We start from the raw sequence: 18,249 nt of genomic DNA on the forward strand, positions 1-18,249 counted from the left end.
TGTTTGATCTATAATTCCCAATATAATGCGGTCCATTATCAAGCCTTCTTTTAGTGTACCGAATTCACAGTTTGCCGCTTTAGTCCTTAGGCTGGTGACATACTCATCTATGGATTGGCTTGGTTCTTGTTCGTTTTGTTAAATAACTGTCTTTTCACGGTGAGGCTCATATACGGTTTATAATGGCCGTCAAATGCAGTTAGAACATCTGCTGATGTCGGATGGGCCTCGATCTCTAAGTACGTAAAGGAGTTATACAACTCGATTCCTATGTCCCCGATAGTATGGAGTAAAATCGCACGCTGCTGAACAACTGGTTTAGTATCCAATCCGATAGCCGCTGCGTAGTACTGGAATCTCTGTTTCCAACGACGCCATTCCTCAGCCGGATTATAGGCAGGCGCAAAAGGAGGTGGTGGTTTATAGACTGTTGCAATCATTATGTCGACGTCCGCCGTACGAACAACAGGTTGAAGTAAATTATGATGCAATGGATGATGCTGAATTCTTCCTCCTACTTGTCTGATGCCGAAATTCTCACGTTGACTTCTTAAGCCTCGGTCGGTAGGCGTATTCTTTAATTTACAATTTTCCCTCGCTGTACACACGTATGATGGGATTTTTAGGCACTTCTGACACCATGTAGTGTTTATTCTAATTACTCTCTATTCTAGTTCTATAATTAATAACTCTCTTCACTTTCGTTAACAATCTTTATTCGGTTTAAAACATTACTATCTCTCTCAAGATCGAGTCGAAGACTGTCGTCTCCTGATCCCGATTCCCCCTTCCTCTTTAGTTTCATGAATCGGTTCAGTTCAGTTCTACATTATTAATTTCGGTACCAGATCCAAGAATCCCACACTTCCGAAAAAGAGAGGTAGAACCAAAAGGGCTGTAAAGTTGAACCCATTAAGCCATGAAGAAGGAAGAAAGGTGCTTTCAGAAGCAGTGCCTCTTAGCTCAGTTAGCTGCAAAAGTAGTGGGTCTATGGAAGGGGTAGTAACAAATGGAGTTTCTTTCTTTTATTTATTTATAAAGATGGACCGATACCAATATATCAGATTAAGCCAAATATCGGTGTCGGCCCATCTCTATAGATGTTTCGATACCGATATATATATATATATCTGTTAGCCAAATATTGGTACCGATATTGGTATTGGCCCATCTCTATTTATATTATATGTTATTGTTCGCTTTTATTGTGAAAATATCTTTAACTGTCCAAACTGCAGAAAATCAATGTTATAAATTTGTCAACGGATTAGCTCAGGCAAATAGTTACGAAGGTTCAGGAATCCTACCCAAACAAAGATATCCGTGGATTTTTGGAAACCCTAGTGTAAATAATATATCAGAAGCTGGAGAGCTCTTCCAATCCGTTAAAAATTTCATAGTGCCCCAACCGAAGAGGAGGTGCCAATTCCCAATGATTTTGTTCCTAGCCCTGCTGGGGGAAACTTTTCAGGCTGCTTTAAATGTGATAAGTGTAGGGAGATGCCAACTCCTAATGAAAGGAAATTTTGCTCGAGGAGAAGGGGCATGGGATGTATAACAGACCATCCAAAGTATGATAACATAATTTTAAACAGAGAAGTGTTAGAAATCCAAATGGAAATGCGACAAAATTCATTGCACCTTCTCCTCGAGGATGGGGATGGAAATAAGAGGTACCGCAATGCTGGCTACAGACAATATACTTATTGGCAATGGGGCAGATTAGCTCAGGGTAATCGGAGAGTTATTCCTTCCTGCGTGGTTTGGAAAATTCGCACCACATATCCCAACCCTAACGGAACCTACACAGGCTACAAAGCTAATCGCTTGCTATAAATGCTTTTCTTTCTTAATTGTAAAATTTTTCCTTAAAAGCAAAATTAAGCTTTGTTCATTCACAAGGATCGCTAATAGTTTTCTTTTAGTAGTTTTCCAAATTTTGTAAATTTCTTTCTTAATTGTAAAATGTTTCTTAATAAGTAAAATTAAGCTTCGTCCATTCACAAATTTCTTGGGCATATCTTACTGCATTGTTTACTAATTCTCCCCTTTTATCAGTTAAAATGCTGTTAAAGCCCCGACTTTAGTGTTACATTGCTCGATATTCAATCCTTTGGTTTGGAGGTATGACTGTGTGTCTTTAATTTCTACAAGGAGAGGGGCCCACACGCCAAGAAAGCACAAAAACGAAAACGATTGTAATGATAAAAATAAAATATAAATTTAGTTTTTTAAAACTTTAGCCAACTCTGTTTTGAATTTGGTTTTTGAGTCCATATCTTTTAAATATTGGGGTAACTTATTCCAAAACGCTATACCACGAAAATTTTCACTTTTTTACGTAATACTTGTTCTTCCACATGGAAATTATTGTCACTAGATCTGGTTGAATAATTATGTATATTTCCGTTTTCTTAATAAAAAAATGTTGGCTGGAGTTTTCCCTTTACTGATCTGAAACATTGTTTTCAGAGGATTATTCTTATAGAGTTCTGCAAGTGATAATCGGGTAAGGTTATTTTCTACTTCACCAGTTAAACTTTCTAAAGCAGTTAAATTTTCGTGTAGTTATTCTTAACAACACTCACTGCATCTCCCCGCGCAGTCCATAGAGTTTCTTCAATACGTTTCACACTTTGTCCAGTGGTTGAAATCAGAATATCCCAGCGATGATTTGAGGAAGAAAAATAAGTGTAAACACGCTCTAAGGTTCAAAAAAAGGTAACAGAATCCACAGCTACAGAAGCCGCGTGAACACCCGCCAAATTCAGCGAGTGATTTGTACACTCGATAAATTCAGCTTTTCCATTAATTTCCTTGATGCGTTTTTGAACGCCAGTATGTTGACCAGCCATGACAGCTGCATTATCGTATGCTTGTCCTCTACAATTTTGAATATCAATTCAGTCTTTTTGTAGTTTTTGCAAAATCATTCTTGAAATATTCTCGGCTGTTTTACTTTTGTTTCAATGAAATCAACAATCGACTCCACTACCTTAACTTCATTTCCAACAATCATGCCATAGCGTAAAACTTGGCTCGTTTGATCCATATGAGAAGTATCAGGGGTGCTGTCGAACATCATTGAAAAATACTTGGCTTCCTTAACTTGTTCGATAAATTTGCTTTTTACTTGTTCTCCCAAAATTTCGATGAATTCGTTTTGAATTGTTGGCGACAAATTGAAATAAGATTTGGCATACTTTTTCCCCAGATTGATTCTCAGAATATGTTCACGTAGCACTGGGTCGTACTTCGTCAACAAATGGACTACTTACAAAAAATTTCCTCTATTTCCCGATGATGATTGAGCTTCATCTACATTCATTACTTCTCGGTAGCCTCGTAAAGCCAAATTTTGTTTAGCGAGGAAACGAATGATATCTAACAGTCTTGAAAGTATCGCCCTCCACTTCTGTACTTCTGTTTGTATTCTACAGGGCCGGTAGGCCCTTGTAGATATGACTTGATACCGTTCTGTAACGTTAAAGTAAAATTCACCCGCTTTTGCTAATTTCCTATGGAGATTAACATGGGTTTTTCGTGATTTTTCCCCACCGATAACTTAAAAACTAGAGCGAAGATACTTTTCGGAATTATCTTAAATTAACAATTACGTATTCAGGGTGTGCTATCAGCCAGTTTGATCAAAACAATTAAGTCTAAGTATGTTAATTTTAGTTAATTACAGAAGTACGGCTTTGACCATCGTGATTGGACATAATAATTAGCTAGATCTTTTGGAAAACTCAGTGTTATTACGTATCTGTAGTGTGGTGGTTATCACGTCCGCTTCACACGTGGAAGGTCCCAGGTTCGAGCCCTGGTAGATAGATGTATTGACCATTGTGATTGGACATAAGAATTAGCTAGATCTCTTGGAAAACTCAGTATTACCACGTATCTATGGTGTAGTGGTTATCACGTCCGCTTCACACGCGGAAGATCCCAGGTTCATGCCCTGGTAGATACATGTTTTGACCATCGTGATTGGACATAATAATTAGTTAGATCTCTTGGAAAACTTAGACTTACCACGTGTCTGTGGTGTAGTGGTTATAACAATTATTTCACTTCACTTGGTTTAATAATGTGACATAGGTAGCATACATTTTCCCTACTTTTAAAACCATTAAACTAAGTAATATTAGAAGTTCAACACATTGTCAAAAAAAGATGTTAAAAGCCACTGTAAATGGTGCTTAAATGCCTAATATTTCCTTAACAGTTAATGCTTCCAAATAATATCAGTAAATGTCGTGAATTGATCATAGAAATGGGGTTAAAGTACACCCTAAATGATGTCTTTTTTGGCACTGGAAAAAACAGCATATATTGTGTTTGAATGCACCATTATATTTTAGAGTGCAAATGTATGACGGTTAAGCAAACATAATTATTCAAAATTTAATTACATTAAGACTGAAGTGACAGATATTATATAAAAACGTCTTGGTTTGGACCAAGGCCGAAAAAACAATCGATATGTGTGAGGTTTATCAATTGACTGAAGTTTCAGATATTGAAATTTTTTTCTAGTTATTTTTATGCACTCAATCCTTAATCAATATTTAATTCAATCAACTGATTTTACTGTTAATCGATCTAGACCCTCTAATTTAATTGAAAAAATTACATATCTACGCTTTTTCAAGAACAATTAATTTCATGATAAAATGTTTTCGAAAAATGTAATTGTTCTTAAAAAAGCGTAGATATGTAATTTTTTCAATTAATTTAGAGGGACTAGATCGAATAACAGTAAAATCAGTTGATTGAATTAAATATTGATTAAGGATTGAGTGGATAAAAATAACTAGAAAAAAATTTAAATATCTGAAACTTCAGTCAATTGATAAACCTCACACATATCGTTTGTTTTTTCGGCCTTGGTCCAAACCCAGTCGTTTTTATATAATTATATCTTGCTTCTTTTTATCAATCGTTTCTCCAGTTCAAAGTCGAATTTCCAATTCCTTCCATTGTGTGAAACATCGAATATGGGTGACACTAGTTTCATGATCGCCAATTTTAGGATTAAGTATCCACCACGTTGTGAACCCATCCGAAGAATCAATTTTTGAATGAATTTTGTCCAAAAAAGTTCACAACAAAAGCAATAAAGAACTCTCTTAGATGGAGAGTACACCAACCACGACCTCAGCATTTTCTCTTTATTTGGTAACACTCGAAAAACCAATCACGTGAAAGCTTTCTATATTGTCCTTTCAACGACGCACCTTCACGAATGACTTCACCAAAATTAAAATCTAGATGTTGAACCACAGATGAACCTTGTCTTTCCAATAAAACTCGTGTATCATCGTTAATTTTAATTGGCCAAAGACCAACATCCCTTAAGTCAGTGATAGTTGCTGGAATTTATAGTATGTTACACATCTCGTCGCTTGATGTTGAAGAATCATTTGACCCTGACGATGATTCGGCTTTGGGCTCTTCGCATATTGCTTCATTATCAGGAACAGGCGAAACAACAACAGTATCTGGAGCAGTTCCACTTGACGTTTCGCCGCTTTCGCGACTTAGATATGTTAATAGTGCACCTTTATTACTTTTTAATTCTTCAGAAGCGGCGCCATACGACAGTTCTTAGGAAAGCACAATCAAAGGCAGACTTTCTTAGCATGATTCTTAAGCAAAACCAACAGAAGTGTTCAATATAAGTAAATCATATGAAAATTCCAACTATAAACAAGCAGAGCTTATATGGAAGAAAAGGTTGTGGGAAAGCCGTTATTTCAGCTAAAAAATATACTTAAAACCAAATACATTTTGTGGACCTTCGAAAGGATTGAATAGTCTCACACAGAAAATTCCGCTCCTAAAAATATGTCGCCCGGGGCGGACCGCCCCCCCCCCTTAGCTACTCCACTGTTTAAACTTAATCGTTCTGATTGATCGCTCGGATTAGTTTTATTAAGGGGAGTTTCATCCACATACTTTCATTGAAGATAATTTTTCAATACATTTAAATAGTGTGCTTTTACTTTGCAGTGCATGGTTTAAATTTGTGGAGTTTCGCTTTGAAAAATAACTTCCCCATAGCGTAATCAAAAAATGCATAATTGAGTTTGAAAATTGTATTTCTCATAACATTGAGAATGGTTTGGGTCGAGGCTAGTTTATTCTCAAGAACTGCAGACTGGAAAAATAGAATAAGTGCATTCCATAGTTCTAGTAAGCGTCTGTCGACTTCCAATAGAGACAACCAACGGGTCTGGCATCGTCTAAGGAGTTTGTGGGGCTTAACTCTCACAAACTCTTGAAATTCTTTAAAATCATTAATTCGTTTTGCACTGCGGCTAAAAAAGGAATTGAAATCCCTCGCTAAGTCGTCAATTGTTTTTGGCAAATTAAGACAAGCATAAGATGTGCCATTGTTAAATGAATGACATTTGCAACCCATTCCAAAGAGATGTGGGAACTTTTCTTACAACAAAGACTTGACCCTCTTTACATTTCCCATCATTACGGCGGCATTATCTGCAGCGTAACCAACCATATTTTTCAATGGTATCTTCAATTCCTCTAGCAATGCTGTAAATTTTTAAACTAAAGTTACCGCATCCGCGTTTGGAACTTCAATTAGTCCTAAACAGCCATCTCGAACTTTACTTATTTCCTCGTCCAAAAACTTTACAACGACAGCCAGACATTTAGTTGAACTTACATCTGTTGTTTCGTCTAAAATTACAGAAAAGTAGCAGTTCTGTAGTTTATGTGCAAGTGTTTCTAAAGCTTCGTTACCGATCATCCCAACTAGTTTCGTAGTGTTTTTTCTCCCACACTTGCGCTCTTTAAAAGTAACGGCAAATGTTCCTTTACGTTAAAGGAAATATTGTGTTCAGCTAGAAATGCTGCAAGTTTATATTCAGCTGTTCAAACTTATTTTCAAGAAGTTTCTGTTCTGTTTTTGTTGAATGCCGCTTTGACGACAGTTTGTTTAACTTGAGCACGACGCGCTTTGTATAAATTTTCTGAGTGGAAATTTCTTTCCTTAGCGGGAAACACTCCCTCTTAACTGCTTGTTACAAGCTATACAAAATGCTAAATCGTTCTTATTTTGAAGCCCTTCTCCATTACCTTTTAGGCATTCTCTTCGGAATTTCTATACTATAGGGTTTTGTTTATTAAGGTTTTTAGGAGCTTCATTTTCATTTGTATGGTCATTTTCTGACGCTACGGAGGTTGGAGGAATTTCCTTTTGAACATCATCTTTATGTAGGAATAGATCCATATTAAACCCTTTCCAAAGTAATTAAAACTATTTAATAATCTAGAGTCATACTAATTGATAAGCTATCCTACAAGATTCCGTCCGTTAGCTGAACAAGTGAAGTTATAGTTATTGTAACTTGTTATTGTTCTAATTTGTTATTCTATTATGAGCAGGCAACAGGCGGTTATTTCCCACAAATATTTTGACTTGAATCATGATGTTCCCACGGTTCTGTAGAGAGATTAATCATCCTTCCTACTGCCGTAGCAACACACACGCCTTAAGGATGCTTAATCTCTACAGAACCGTGGGAACATCATAATTCAAAAGCCTCAAGCGTTAAGGAATGCTTAACCTCTCTACTCTCTTTAGAGCAGTACCCCACTCAAGTTTCGCGCCACTCTAAAAATTCCAGGGAAAGGGTACAAAAATTACGATTGGTGATTGGCTCATTTTTCCTTTTGGCTTTTTTGCCATCCATAGAGACTTATTTTTGAAAAAAAAAGGAAGTGATTTGATAAATAAAACAAGGTGTCAGCCAGATTAAGTACGTCCGAAAAAAGAATCAACTTTTTTAAATACTGAGAGATTAATTTCCTCGTCGTTTTTCAAAACTGTGCTAAATTGTCCCCCTTCCCAACAAATCATTTAAAAGTATTTCCCATTCTAGAAATTCCAAAAAGTACTAAATAACCTACCAAAAATATAAAATGTACTTTTCGTACTCGAAATTTAAAAATTTACTAAAAAAGTACATTTGTACTACCAAGAGCACCACTGACGCTGCCTAATAAACTAGACTACAATTATTCTCTACCAAAGGCAATTACTTGTGTACACAAGGGTCAACCTTAAAGTATTTTATGCCAACTTTTTGCAACTACACAGAAGAGAAATCTCTAACAGCTCGAAGGAACGACGTTTCACTAAATCTGCGCCTGTTATTGCAATAAAATTGCCCTCTTTAGAATGATAATACTAACTTGGATATGTTTTTATCCAAGAAATATTGCTACCTTTTCCCAATTATTCGTAGATAGTTTATTTATATTAACGTCTAGTGCAATTTTTACCTCTCCGAGTGACGTATGTCACGGAGAGGTTCTGTAACGATCGTCCTGTCTGTCTGTCTGTTGTTACACCCACGTGACCGCGTTCGCAGTTTCCAAATCGGAGCAAACGTGTTCGCCATTTCCGAACTGCTTTCACAGTCACAGAAATGGCTCCTCTACTTGAGTTCTCACACCACCATCTTCTGGTCTTTGTCCATCCCACACGGACACCAGTCTGTACTTACTGGCTTCTAATCACCACCATCTTTTGATCTTCGTCCATCCCACATGGACACCAGTCTGTACATACTGGCTTCTAATCACCACCATCTTCTGGTCTTCGTCCATTCCAAAATGATATTCCCAAAATGATTATGGGAATATCTGATTTATACCTCTGCCAAACATTCCCCCCCCCTTTTTTACATCCCCTCTCACATTCCTACCCCCCCCCCCACATTCCTTAATATATGAAATAAAAGAAAACAGTATTAAAAAAGGTGACACATTTATTTTTTAAAGATACAAAAGAAATTACAAATAGTATTTTTTAACAAAAGGATTGAGTTATTCTTTACGGGCGCGTTTCAACATGTTTGTAACAATGATGTCATTTTTCAAACCATCTCGTCCAAACTGCTTCATGAATGATTTGTGGCTCTTTCTTTTTGTTCTCTGTATTATATAGGCAATACAGTATAGTCCACATGTCGAACTTAACAAGTTTTGAAGTCTTCTATCTACGCCTAACAGTTTCGGCGGCGTATTTTGGGACCAATGGGTACTTGGACAGAATTTAGTTTTTGTTTACCCTGATGGCGTACAAAGGTTGTGGCCACTGTAAAGGCGGGGAGACGGGTTTTTACGTTCTCTCTACACTTTTTATAGATAACAAAGGATGATTTTGTAGGTTTGTACGTTTATAGTGAAGACCATAATATAAAGTAAAAAATTATAAGTGGCAAATTTTATTCTTATTGAAATAAAACTAATTATAACTAACATATTAAAAATTTTTATGGCAAAAATCTATACAAATATATATAATTTTACACACTAAAATATATTTGATACGTACGTAATGCGCGTGATTAGGTATTTGCGGGACCAGTGGGCGCTTGTACTGAGTTTATTTCTGGTTTGCCCTGATTGTTTACACCTAACAGTTTTTTTCATGGAATTAAAATTAACCTGATTTTCGGTAGATGAATTAAGTAAAAGCCATTTGATTAAGTGTTTGATTTATTCTATAATAATTTCTTCAATCTCCGTAATGAAGATAAAAATCTGAATATTATTTTTTAAATTTTACTTACGGCATTAAGTTTTGCAAGTAATTAAATTTGCTAGTTATACTTACGGCAGGTGTGAAAGGACGGAGTTCAATACTTTTTCCTTACGAAAAAAGGAAGGTAACCCCTTTCGTATTCTTTACAATGGTATGTAAGTTTGCTGTAATACATTCGGTGTACGTAGGATTAGAGATAAATATCATAATATAAAGTAAATAATACAAGAATGAAGACTATGTTTTGGTCTGTTCTATTGTAATAGGGTAAGTTAGCGAAGTATTTGGAGGCCAGAGGCTACTTGCATATAGTGCATTTCTGGTTCTTATTGCCTATTATAGATTTTTTTACATACAATCCAAATTTATATGATTCTCAGTTGACGAATTTAAGTAGAAAGCAAAAACTTCCGTAATATTTCCCATTCATCTGTCACTTCCTCCTTTCATATCTCTAGGGCTAGGCCCTAATTTAAAGTAAAAGAGCTTTTCATGAATAAAGATTATAATATAAAATAAATTTACTCCTCTTTTTTATTTTGCTATAAAAGCAAAAGATCTAATTTTAAAATGAAATTGATATAATTTAAACTAATTTCTCCAATCTGCGTAAGTACGGTATAAATTTATATACTATTAACAAGTAACAATACAAGTCAGTTTCACTAAAGAATATCTGAGCCTAGATTGTCACATCTATGTCATAGTGGAGGGGGGAGGGAGAAGTTCGTATACTCTCGTCACGACTGTATTATCTATGCAGTTAGCCCTTTAAGCAGAGTTAACTTCCTAATACAAAGGTAATTAAATTTGCGTTGTATAAAATTTATTTTGGAGTATAGGCCATAGTTTTTTCCATTCTTTATGACTCTCATAATAAGTATTACTTGATTTATTCTAAATTAACTGCTATCTTCAAAAGAAAGTTGATATTAACAATCATTAAATTTAGTGTAAGGCAATAAGCTATTTTTTAATTTAAAATGATAAGTCAAATATTTTTGAGATGTTTGGTTTTGAAATTAAAAGCAATTACCAATTCAATTGATCATTTTCCTATATCTCTTTGTTTTTTCTGCGTTGACATCGAAAGGTTTGTTTGCTGGTTCAGCGTATTTTCCATGGACATCAATGCTGAATTGTATGTTTTTCGTTCGGCAAGCGGCTCTTATAGAGTTTCCCATGCTGGAAACGTTCCTTTATATGATAGACCTTACACATTGTCAGGTAGAGAATAAAACCTTGCATTACTTAAAGATGTTAGATCAGTGGCCTCTCTCTCGCTCGCAGTCTATGGTACTGAGAAAGGTACTGAAGCTATTATAGTATCTACCCGTTATACGAAGGTATTTACTACCCCTTCCCTCCCCGCAAACCAATTTTTTGAGATGTTTACCCCCAATAAACCCCCCCCCCATCTGTGACGTATGCAATATCTTTGAAAATATTCTTGTTTTAATTAAAGAGCACCATTATAAAAAATGTACATTATACAAACTAACAATTACGAAAACCGTTCTCCTTTATGATCTATTATTATGTATGCCAATAAGAAATCCATATTTAAATGCAATAAACTTAATTTTAATTTTTAAAATTTTAACATAAAATTTATACTTTCCTCGTTCTGGTATACGAAATCAGCGTATAAAAGGCTCTTTTCCAATGCGCACGGACGATGACGGGGTAACGTGTTTCTTTGGTGGTCATAGAGACAGGTGACACGTGTCTCACCCTCTATATCCATGGCCTTTGGACAATCCACGTCATTCAAATTTTTGACTTCTTTATTTAAAATATTAAAAAGAATGAAACATTTTTGATTACCCTTGCAGTATATACGGTCTGCGAACCGGGTACCTAACATGAGACAGCGACGAAGATTATGATAAGGCGTTTCTCCTCGTCCAAATGAGTTTCCGTGGAAATTTCTGGTGATGTAGTTATTGAGTCGTTGTGTAGACGAAGGTAGCGTAGATTGACTATAAGGCGGTAAAAATGTTCATGACACTATTCCTGGAATTTTAGTAACTGTAGCACAACTTAGTTCTTTAACTATCTGATCGCCTGCGAGGTTGCATTTTTCGTCCTTCCCGTGTAGATACTCAAAGTCAACTACTACAGATTTCATGTTATCTAGAAGATAGTTTCCGAAATGATGATTCTCCAAATGGTTGGAGTGCGGTTTATATACTTTTCAAAGTCCTTTCACTCAGTATATTAGCTATAGAATATAAATCACATGACGGAGGGTGGTGGCATGCTGAAACACGTATGACAATAGCTCTTAAGAGGTCCAATCGTTGCCCTCAAATTAACAGTCGGTATAACAAAAGAACTGTGTTTTCGACAGAAGATTAAAAATGCAGAGACAACAATCTCCTTTTAATGTCAGGCGGTCAAACATTCTCCACAAAAGGTATTTTGACAGATGTCTTAAAAGGGGATGTAAAGGTAAATACTGAGCCCATGGCTAAATTTATTAGACAGATAATTATAGTTTTGTTGAACCTATGTACCCTTAAAGCATTAACGTCTAAAGTACCAAGAATGCGTACGAGATCTTAGATAAATCTTTAACTTTTCTTCGTGATATTATGTATACTAGTTTTTAGCTCACGTTTCAAAAACTTTAACATAAGAATACGCCTACAGTCAAACCATTCAGCAGTGAGAAAAAATGGGCATTTCAACGTTTCTTATTGTATTGTGTATTTTTTTACAATTGTGTATACTAGATTTAGCTAAGGTTTCAAAAACTGACATAAAAATACGCCTACAAACAAACCATACAATAGTGAAAAAATAGATGCTTCAAAGTATGTCGGAAAATGTATAAAAAAAGATTAATCGGTTAGACGAGATCTTTATGAATTTTCATAATTAACCGACACGTTTTATCATGTTTTTAAATTTTTACAATTTTTTTCTATACTTTTTTCATTTCTCTTTGGAGTTTTTTATCCAGGTAAATTCCAATAGCTTAATTGAAACTGAAAACAACGAAAGCTATGTCTATATGTGTGAGGTTTATCATTTGAATGAAATTTCAGATATTGCAATTGTTTTAGTTATTTTTATCCATTTAATCCTTAATCAATATAAAATTCAATCAACTGATTTTACTGTTAATCGATCCATTCCTTCTAAATTAATTGAAAAAATTAATGAGAGAATTTTACACATGTGTAAATTCTCTCTGGTTGAACGATACCGCGACCTTCACCCAAAATAAACGTGCTGTCCAATTTTTCCTGGTTAGAATAAGTTGGCATTTTGCTAGGAAACGAGACTAACTACTGTAATTCTACTACTTAGCTCCTACACTGAAAGACCCTGTATATCTAAAGAGACCGGAAGTTCCTCAAAGCGCTCAAAGTTGAGTTTTCAAAGATTGCCAGCTTGAGCAGGTCATGGTGTGTATAGTGGTGAAGGTCGCTTTAACGTTCGACACGTGACACCACGGTATGTTTAGTCCTCCAATGTCCTCACCCTATAGGTCCAAACAATTACCATCCGGGTTTTCGGATCAGCATTGCGGTATTGCCGGTCCCATTTGAAATACAAGGTCTGTAGTGTTACAATTGTAACAATACGCCTGTTAAAAAGGCACAAATACTGAAAAAAGAAACCATTGTAATAATGGTTGGCCCCCTAACCTTAAACTTTGAACAAAATAAAGAAAACATGTAGATTTCTTTGGGAATAACTTCGAAGCAGAAATGTCCGAGTTGTCTGTGGAACCGAGAAGAAAGGCCGTAGTGAAAACAAATCGTCGTTTCGTAGCAGTTAGGATCGAAATTAATTAGTCTCGTCTCTTAGCAAAATGCCAGTGTATTCAAACCAGTGCAAATTGAACATGATGTTTACGAGGATTAAGGTACTGTTCTCTGACGAGTCTATTTAGGGATGGTACCTTAAAGGTCTGGTCCCGATTCGCCGCTTTTCATTTCGCCGCCAAACGGGACTCATTTCGCCGACTTATTAAGATGAGATTTTCTAATATACCATATTCATAAAAAACTTTATTTTGACATAAAGGTAAAATACATTTGTTATAACTATTTCAGGCGCAATAAAATGCATTTGTTATAACTATTTCAGGCGCAATAAAATGCATTTGTTACAACTATTTCAGGCGCAATAAAATGCATTTGTTATAACTATTTCAGGCGCAATATTTTACAAGATGACTAGCCGCGTCTACATATTCAATCCAAGTTAAATCTGAATTTTGAAGTCTTAACTTGAGATCGACAAGACGCTTGTCCAGTTGGCTGTAAGTTGGATCACGCCTACGGATAATCCTTCCATTCCGAAGAAGTTTCAAATCGTCCACTACCTTGACTTCTTCTTCCTTCAGAACTTCAATTAATTCAAATATTTTTGGATGTATGCGACCCGCCCTCTTGTTTAGTGCATGATGCCATCCCTCCATATTATTCGTAGTTCGCTTTCCACAGTTCCACCAGTGATTCCATATTGTTCTATCGAGCCTAGCATCCAAGTCATCTAGCCAGGTTTCAACGAAGTAGTTCAGAAGAGCATCAACTTTTGAATTGTGAGATGGTTTCGTTTCGTAAATTAATTCCCACACGTTGTCCAGTTCTTCAGGTTTCACAAGAGGCAGCGCTGATAGTCGTCGAACCAGTCTCTTGATTTCAGGATCACCAGGAACGATGTTTTACTCGGGCCTCAGTCCAACGTCTACCGCTTTAGGGTAAATTGCTTGAGTGTAATGGAAAAAGCAGCCTATCCTTGAAGCATGTTGGAAATTACGCAGAAATTGCGTTCAGCATAGAAATTTCGAAATCCAGTTGAAACTTCTTCGGGGCGAACGTTAGATTGAGTAGTGATGCTTTTGCTTTGATTAAATCAAACATTTTAACGTACGTGCTTGACTTTTTATCAGGAAGAAGCGCAAATAACCAGGGAAACATCACGCCATTTATTTCGCAGCGGATGGTATATAGTTGGCTGAATAACTAGGGAACGGATTTGAAAGTACCATCCATGAACAATGTTTTTGCATCGCAGACCCTTCGAAGCACGGTATCAGTCCCGAAAATAAGTATTCGATCTTCTTGGCCAGCATCACAAAGAAGAAAATTCCTCTGATCAATAGTTTCAGTCCATTCTCCTTCGAGTTTAATATCTTTTCGATGAGCCGGTTGGGATGGAAAAATTTTGCGTTTTTCACGGTAAATAGTTGATTTAATACTGTTGTATGATACCGTGGCGGCTTCACGAACTGCAGCTGCTTCTTCGTCTCCAGATTGTCTTAGAAAATCACTTCTCACGGCATTGTAGATCTGTGGCATGGTCTTCAAAGGCTCTTTTCTTAGTTTCGATTTAATACGTTCCTTAAACCGTGACGATTCGATAGCAACTGGTGTAGCGGAATGCGTATGCACAGCATTTTTGTCATTAATATATTTTATCGCCATCAATAAGGGTAACACGCGCCTTACACAACTCTAAAGTACATTTAAAATCCGTTTTTCTATCCCTATTCTTGGTTTTTCTAAACTTATAACCCTTGTAAATAAGTGAATACCCTCCTCGCGATGTCTCAATCAACTCAACCCTAGTTTGAGAAGCCATTTGAGACGCGATAAAAAGCACGATATTCATGAGTTTTTTGCTTGTAAAGTTATTGCAAGACATGGGCAGATGAAGAGTACCTGCACCACAATGGTAATCACATTGAACATTTACGTTGACGTTGATGTGTACCAAACAGATTAGAGTTTGTAATTTGAGGCCCAAATTCCAAGACTAATCGCAAGACTGTGCTTTAAAATTTTCTGTTGCTCCCCCCACTTGACTGGTATGCTAGGTGATATTTCAGAAGATGAAAATTTATTGAATTAGGGTTAGCGAGAGATGGCTAGCGATGTGGCTTAGTTAAGGGCTAGACGCCCTTGTTTTATTGGCAACATTATTACATTGAATGTTGCCAGATTAAATTTTTGCTGGTGAACTATGTTAATTATATATTAAAATTTAAATGGAAAAGTTACATTTTGACACATTCCTTACCCTAAAATTTTGTATTTGGAGCCAATTAATGCATTATAGTGATAATGTAATTAATTTTAGTGTTAAATAGGAAAACATTTAGGCTGAAAGAACAACTCGCGTAGTTTAATCTTATTTTGTTATTTCAGTTAAGGGTTGTCTATAGTTACCCAAAAAACCTGTTGCTTTCAATTAATTTCACGTTAAATATGGTTATTAAGTTGAAATTAACGGCTTATCTTCTTGTACTAGTGTTGTTTCAGTTTATTACACGAGATTGAACAATAAATTCTCCTTAACTGCAAACTTTAGAGGCGTGACTGTTTGACTCTTGTGCAACAATTACTATTTTGCCCCAAAACTTTTAAATATCGCGCCTTTTCAATGGATCTCTTTTCAAAATGAGGAAAAATGCATATAGTCAGTGTGGTTATGTTTCTCGTTTGCATTTTGATGATAGAATATAGTGGCTGGTATCATTTTATTCAGAAAAATGAGCCGAATCGGAATTACGATGGTACTAGTTCGTAGGAGGTGATAGGTGGGCGCTAGCCCACCTTATGGGATTTGTTATATTTATTTATTTTTTATGTATAAAAATAAGAATTTTTTATTATTTTAAGTATTAAATAGGCTAAAGGGGTGTCAAAACACTCATTACAGATTTGGATTTAAAAATGGCATTTCGGGTTAAAAAATGGGATTTCGGGTTAAAAATTGGGACTTTACGTCTATTTCTTATATCCATGTTACATTTATATTTTGTATATCTATGTACCTTAACGCGTGGAGAGAAACGAGTTGGCTTGGAATGTTATTGTGAAATCTTTACTCAGCTACCTAGATTCTTAGAGCCCAGATAGGTGACTCACTGGTTTTTCCAAGCCGAGCCGTTTCCCCTCTCTTTTTTTGTATTGTGTTGAACATATTTTGTACACCTTTTTGAAAAAGAAATTCAGTTCTCGAATAGTCGCGCAACGCGAAGCATCTTATAGCTATAACTATGTATAGGCTATACCTCAGAACTCGCATTTATTTTGATGTTCAATTATTAAAAACAGTTTAATCTAATCAACGTTTCAATGATGAATTCTTTACCCTACCTTATTACTACATTTAAAGCACCTTGAGACAAACAATAGAAACCTTTAGATCTTCCATAGCCAACTAGATTAGTCAAAGCCCGTGCATGCCCGCTGGAGAGGGGGAGATATTTTACATACTCCTTGCCTAGTTTTAGTTCTCCGGTAGGTCGCTCGATGGCGTGTTATGGACTATGAGTTTCGGGGGTCGGTCATAAATGTTGAAATTCCAAGAACTTATTAAGGGGCTGTCTATAAAGTGATAAATGTAAGTCCTATAATTTATTTTTATATTGAAAATTGAAATTGAACACCAAATATATTTAAATAAAAAGTACTCATGATTAAGGTTTAAAGCAAAGCTTTATTTTCAAATAGGAACAATTTTTAATCACTTAAATATTGCTTTACACTATTAAAACTTAGTCATGAAAAATACACTTAATTATCACCAAAATTTGAAAAAAAACTTGCATGTAATAGCAATTGATAGGAATAATGTTTAATCACGTCAATATTGCTTTTGACTATTTCAACTCACTTTACAGCAATCAAATTTATTTATCACAGAAATATTAAAAAAAAAATAGGAACTTGCATATCTGACTTTTGTACTGTTTGAAGCTTTCACAGGAGTTAATGTTTCTTTCCTTGGAGTTGAATACTGATTAATATTATCACAGTCTGACTTTTCTTCAACATTTTGACACTGTACTAATTCGAGAGACATTTTTTTCTTAGGAGGAGATAAATATGGATTTCCATTAGAATTAGATTGAAAATTAAGATTTTCTTGGTTAGTTTCATTGATGATTCCTGATAATGGTGATCTGTTTATTTGAGTATTTCTTTTCTCGTGAGATTCCATTGTCTGTTCTTTACTTAGTTCGCATGAATGGCTTTCAGTGACAGCTTTGGGAAATACAGATGGAATAGCAAATGTCAGTAAAGATTTTCTTGTAGTTGAAATGCTAAAATCAGATGGCTTAAAATGATTACTGCAAACTCTTGCGCCTGAATTGTGTAAATTTTCATCGTTCCTCTCATCATGATCTACTCCAAATATTGCAACAAGCCACTTCTTTCTGTCAACATCCTTTTTGGGGATTCTATGGAAACTTCGACCTTCCTTCTTATTCCAATCATTTCTTTTACAAGTTAGAACAAAGCAATAAACCATTTTTAATACTGAAAGAAATTTAAAACCATTTATAAAAATGCATTCAAGGTTAAGACCAAGGCCCAAGACTATATCGTAAATTTTCGCTCAGGATGTCTAGGTTAACGTATTTAAAATCTTAAAATATATATATTTGAACCTAAAACGTAGATAAACAAATTTTTACTTTAAAACTAATTCTTACCTGTATATTTAACTTTTATTATGTCGAAAAGTAAACGGCCCCGTGCCGCGGACCCGTGGTGGCCGAGCTGCCCGCCCGACATCCGTTAAAAAAAAATTAAATTGGTGAGCCGCTCTGTTTATAAAATTCATGCTCTTCTGCGCATACTACGTCATCGTCGTCGACGTACGTCATCATTCATAGTCCATAATACGCTACCTTG

At 35.6% G+C, this 18,249-nt stretch overlaps 1 protein-coding gene, 1 long non-coding RNA gene and 1 other non-coding gene across 3 annotated transcripts; 1 reads left to right on the forward strand and 2 right to left on the reverse strand.

The window, feature by feature from the left end:
- Positions 1–3,900: 3,900 nt before the first annotated feature.
- Positions 3,901–3,973, forward strand: TRNAV-CAC (transfer RNA valine (anticodon CAC)). The gene has a single exon. It is a non-coding gene; the product is annotated as a tRNA-Val (tRNA).
- Positions 3,974–9,411: 5,438 nt separating this feature from the next.
- Positions 9,412–10,852, reverse strand: LOC149677366 (uncharacterized). Its single transcript, XR_016366418.1, has 3 exons — positions 10,617–10,852; positions 9,653–9,744; positions 9,412–9,579 (listed from the first exon to the last, which is right to left on the reverse strand). It is a non-coding gene; the product is annotated as an uncharacterized LOC149677366 (long non-coding RNA).
- A 6,175-nt stretch (positions 10,853–17,027) lies between these two features.
- Positions 17,028–17,985, reverse strand: LOC149677367 (uncharacterized). Its single transcript, XM_089837450.1, has 2 exons — positions 17,683–17,985; positions 17,028–17,595 (listed from the first exon to the last, which is right to left on the reverse strand). Exons 1-2 carry the CDS (start codon positions 17,861–17,863, stop codon positions 17,216–17,218), a joined length of 561 nt encoding a protein of 186 aa, XP_089693576.1. The 5' UTR covers positions 17,864–17,985; the 3' UTR covers positions 17,028–17,215.
- Between the last annotated feature and the right edge of the window lie 264 nt (positions 17,986–18,249).

Source organism: Phalangium opilio, unplaced genomic scaffold, assembly GCF_054372755.1.
Source record: "Phalangium opilio isolate 3A_F unplaced genomic scaffold, DU_Popi_V2 ptg000043l_1, whole genome shotgun sequence".
NCBI lineage: Eukaryota > Metazoa > Arthropoda > Arachnida > Opiliones > Phalangiidae > Phalangium > Phalangium opilio.

Excerpts from the sequence above, each read along its gene's own strand:
- LOC149677367 (XM_089837450.1), bottom strand. The coding sequence starts at position 17,863 with ATGGTTTATTGCTTTGTTCTAACTTGTAAAAGAAATGATTGGAATAAG. Across the intron at positions 17,596-17,682 it reads TTCAGGCGCAAGAGTTTGCA|CTGTCACTGAAAGCCATTCA; the intron begins GTAATCATTTTA and ends TATTTCCCAAAG.